Genomic DNA, 5000 nt, shown 5'->3' with positions numbered 1-5000 from the left:
ATATTGTCAGTTTGGGAAACGGCTAATGAAACAATCTCGCAACAGCAGCTAATAGATCTTGCTAAGAGGAAATGGGGAGAGTTAAGGAGGAAATTAAACCATAGTAAAATAACTCCAAAATTAATAAGCATCCCCAGTCAGTTGCTAAGAAAAGAAAATTACATTTTGAGAGAATGTTTATATGTATAAGTTATCAACTACATACTGTGGAATTTTGCGCGAGAAGATGTTCAAACTGTGTATGATATATAAAACTATATAGTGTTAAACATTTCTTTCACACATAACGCATATACATATTGACGAGGTATCCGTATATTCACACTGACTCTGCCTCGTTTTGCGTTCAGTTGATATTCGAAAATGATTTTTAAGTAGCATATTTTATGTTTGTTGAATCCGTGTTTGGAGCTGACGAAAAAAAATCGTCACTTTATTATTTCACATTCATATTAAGATCAAATATAAGAACTCTGATTGTGATAAAGGACAAGTATGCCATTTTATTTACGCATAAACATACTGTAAAGAAAAAGAAAGAAAATAAAAAGTTGCGTAAATGATAGATACTAGAGAGCGAGATTAACTATTCTATCAGAACGATTTTTTTTTCTAAATGTTAGACATTATACAGAACAAGTATTGAGAGTCGGTTCTTAGACTTGCTATTCACCCTGGCTAATAGCCGTTCGAGTTAGAAAAGCAAACATGGATTTCTCGCACAGCTGTTCGAATGTGGATGTATCTCCTAGAAACATCTCTATATCTATGATATATACATATATATTATACATAATATATATATATATATATATATATATATATATATATATATATATATATATATATATATATATATATATATATATTAAGCTATCCAACGTAATCGCTCACCTGATTACCAAGTGACTTTAGTATATATATTCCTCTATGTACCTCTTGTCATGTATGCCTTGACAATGAAACTGATAAAAAGCCTTTGGCATATTCGTGTTTTTTTGTTCTTTCCTTCGTTGTTCCTGTTGCGATGTATATGTGTATATATATATAATATATTTTTAAATATATATTTAAATATATATATATATATATATATATATATATATATATATATATATATATATATATATATATATATTGTGTGTATGTATATGTATGTTTAAGTATATACACATACATCACAGACTTATTCAGATGGCAATCTCACATGAACTTTTTATTTTATAAGAATCCCCTATTCTATTTACAATAACTGCCTTTATAAATTTACCAGTTTTTATCCTTTAATTTTATCACATGTCCTAAGACAAATACTTCCGAATATGTAAAACAAATTCTTGTGAAATGATTCACATCAAATTAATTATACCTTTTTAGAATGGAATCTGTTAGTTCTTAGATACCCATATTCCACATTAAAATTCAAGCTAATATGACACGTTTTAAGGTGTAATATAAATACAAATGCATCCCGCAATTCAAAAAGAGGTTGAAAAATACATCTAAAAATTATAAATCAACCATAAACTTTATTGATAAAATCAGTATTACTATGCCAGAGTATTATAAAATAATAATAAAAATAAATTTACAAAATAAAAAAGTAAAGCAAAAAGAACTTGTAAACATGCCCTTCTTGAGCAAGACTTACTGTATGTGAATACCCTGGTACAATACATATATTTTCCCTATTCCAGAACTTTCATTGAGTTTCATTAATTTCCAATGTAAGTGTGTTGAACATCATGGAAGATGATGCAAGCAAAAGAAAAGTGAAACAAAACACATTCCATATGAAATATTGCAAAATTTCCTAAAACAAAAAGATCTTTAAAGCAATGAAAAATCTTTCCCAATAATTTTAGCACTGTAGTATATGGCTGGATAGAAATGCACAATGTTTGATCCAGCCAAAAAATTTCCTTTTTTCATTTAACACAATTATTCTATTCATATATCAAGCACTTTCCACTATATGTGGATGAAGTCTTTGACATTTTGCTGTGATGATTTTTTTGGGGGGAAAAGCTTTGAGGGAATCGCAAAGGGATATCACAAAATTATAACAATAATAAAAATAATAATGAGACTAATGATGGTAATAATAAAAATTTAATAATACACATTGTACTACATTAATTAGAAAAATATCAACTGATTAACCTTTTAGTTAATGAAAAAAAGAACATGCTGTTATCAGAAACCAGTCCTAAAAATGAAGAAAATGGAATATAGTAGTGTTGACAAATCCTATCACTCACAAGTACACCAACACACACTATTACACTTTCACAACAGCATATTTTCTTGAATATGTCATCTCATGTCTACTGGCGTTATAGGATATCATAGTGCCAGTTACCATTTGTCATAATGAGCAAATGAAAAGGAAAAAGAAAATAAAGAAAAAAAAGTAAAAAAATCATATGGATCCATTAAACATGTATATTTGCCAAACCAGCTTGAACCAATTCCCTGGCTACGGCACATTAAAATTAGGAGTAGTTCCAAGACAAGAGACAAAGTACCCCACATGCAAGTGGGGCCACCTTCACAACAGGAACCATATACAACTCATATGTAATCTCAATTTGGACACCAAAAAGCTAATTTAGGACATATAGTTCTTACTTCTTGAGGTCATTAATTTTTTCAAGCAGCTCATCAGCATCGTCTGAGGTTTTAACCCGTATCAGCATCTTAACTGGCTCTTTAGAGTCTGACTTTCCATCTAGTGGAGGGTTGGGTATACAAGCAATGATCACCCCGTTCTTTCCAGCCCGAATGGTGGGGATTGACTTGTTAAGGATAATATTTAACAGAATGTTGCCCAAATTGGTGAATGCCCTCACTAAAAGCTGGGTTTTCTCTCCTGCTGGTTTCAGGAACAATGTGCCAACTCCCTTTTCCACAAAGGATCCATCATTCATATAAAATAATTTGCATTTCTTCTCATATAGGGCATCATCTTCTTTGACCTCATTAACCTCGACTTTGGGTGGCTCATCAGTTGGCTCATTCTCGTCTTTCTTTCCAGCATCAGCGGGTGTTTCAGATGTTGCTGCTGGGGTAGCACCAGCAAAGCTGAAGCCACCACTTTTTAAAGGTGATTTCTTGCCTGAATCAAAGACTCCAAAGGAAAATGCTGGTTTTTTCTCTCCCTCATCTTTTGTCTCCTTTGTGCTGGCAGCTGAATTCCCAAAGCTAAAGAGAGGTTTACTTGTGTCCGAGGTTTTTTCTGTTGAACTAAAACTGAAGAGCTTCTTGCTTGATTCTACTGTTTTTTCTGTTGTTGTTGTTGTAGTTGTTCCAAAGCTAAAGAGGGGCTTACTAGACTCTGTACTCTTTTCTGGTGATGTACTGACAGCACTTCCAAAGTTAAAAGCTGGTTTACTTGCTTCAGGAGCCTTATCTTTTGTTGATGATGCTGATGAGCTGCCAAAGCTGAGAGACTTTGTTGAGTTATCCTGTCCAAAAATTGGTTTATTTTCCTTTTCACTTGCTCTATTCTTCTCAGCATTGTTCCCTACAACTCCAGCATCACTGTCATTCTCACTTTCAGTTTCAGGTGGATATTTCTTTTTTAATTCTTCAAAATGTTTCTTGTAATCATCAAAAACTGGTGCCAAATTTACATGAGGATTCTTATCAAGGTGCTGTTTAACCCACTGAAGTACACCTTCATTTAGTGCTTTAAGATTAGCTAGGAACAACTTGCTTGAGGAAGTTTTAGATGATGATGATACACCATTTGTTTTGGGTGTGTCTACACTTTTATTAACCATTAGTCCCGAGTCCTGTGTAAGTTTGAAAGGCTGTGTATTTTTCTTTTCATTTGAATCACTAACAGTTTTAACACTATCTGAATTAGTTTTGCTAAGGAAGTCAAAGGAGGGTTTCTTTGTGGAATCACTTGTAGAATTGGAATCCAGAAAACTAAAGGAAGGCTGACTCGATGAATTTGTGCTTCCGCCAAAGGCTGAAAATCCACCAAGAGTTTTAAAGATGCTAGGACCTGAGGGCGCCTCACCAACCATCCCTCGTCTACGGGCCTTCTTGATCTGTCGTGTGGCCAGCTGATCTGAAGAGGCTTGTCTGAATGTCCCAAACTCTTCTGGCTCCTCCTCCTCTGCCCAGTTGTCCTGGTTTAGTTCTGTTGCTGCTCCACGCTTGGCCATCTTCACCTGGAAATTGGGTAGACTAGTGAACATTTCATAATAAATCAAGCACGTTTAAAATCTAAATGAAATTGGTAATAATAATAATAATCTTCAATGTCACATTTTACAAAAGCCATAATGAATATCCATAGAAATGTATAAAACATAGCAAGACTATAATATTCCGATAAATATAAGTAAAAATGCAAATTGAATATTCAATGCTTGTCTATCTATGAGATTGAAAACCTGATCATAGCTGAAAGAAGCTTCCTCAACATTAATTTCCTTGATTCCTCACCTACTAAAAAGAAAAATGTATAGAATGAGAGAAAAGAAGAAAATATCCACTGAAAAAAGGACGAGGAAAAGGAAGAGAAAAAGAGAGGGAGAGAGAAGCGAGAGAAGGAGTGACAGAGGGAGAGAGAGAAGTAGCGAGAGGAGCCCGAGAGGAAGGGAGGGAGACAGAAGGAGCGAGAGAGGGAGGGAGGGAGGGAGGGAGAGGAGGAGCGAGAGAGGGAGGGAGAGAGAGGAGCAAGAGAGGGAGTGAGAGAGAGAGGGAGGGAGGGAAGGAGGGAGAGAGAGGAGAGAGAGAGAGAAGGAGCGAGAGACAGAGGGAGAGAGAGAAAGAGAGAAAGAGAGAGAGACGGAGGGAGGGATAGAAAGAGAAAGAAGGAGCGAGAGAGGGAGGGAGGGGATAGAGAGAGAAGGAGAGAGGGAGTGAGGGGATAGAGAGTGAAGGAGCAAGAGAGGGAGGGAGGGGATACAAGGGGAAGGAGCGAGAGAGGGAGGGAGGGGACAGAGAGTGAAGAAGCGAGAGAGGGAGGGAGGGGATAGAGA

The 5000-nt window shown here is 35.4% G+C and overlaps 1 protein-coding gene across 4 annotated transcripts in view; it reads right to left on the bottom strand.

Moving 5' to 3' along the window:
• Positions 1-1509: 1509 nt before the first annotated feature.
• Nup50 (nuclear pore complex protein Nup50) overlaps positions 1510-5000 on the bottom strand; it is an 11188-nt gene continuing 7697 nt past the window's right edge. For all 4 annotated transcript variants that reach the window (XM_070113891.1, XM_070113888.1, XM_070113889.1 and 1 more), the window contains exon 2: positions 1510-4184. In XM_070113891.1, coding sequence (XP_069969992.1) covers positions 2628-4178 — 1551 coding nt within the window. In that variant the 5' untranslated portion in view covers positions 4179-4184 and the 3' untranslated portion in view covers positions 1510-2627. The remainder of the gene's footprint in view (positions 4185-5000) is intronic.

This window comes from Penaeus vannamei, chromosome 35 (assembly GCF_042767895.1).
Source record: "Penaeus vannamei isolate JL-2024 chromosome 35, ASM4276789v1, whole genome shotgun sequence".
NCBI classification, from domain to species: Eukaryota; Metazoa; Arthropoda; class Malacostraca; order Decapoda; family Penaeidae; genus Penaeus; species Penaeus vannamei.
This window is presented reverse-complemented; position numbering and strand designations above follow the sequence as displayed.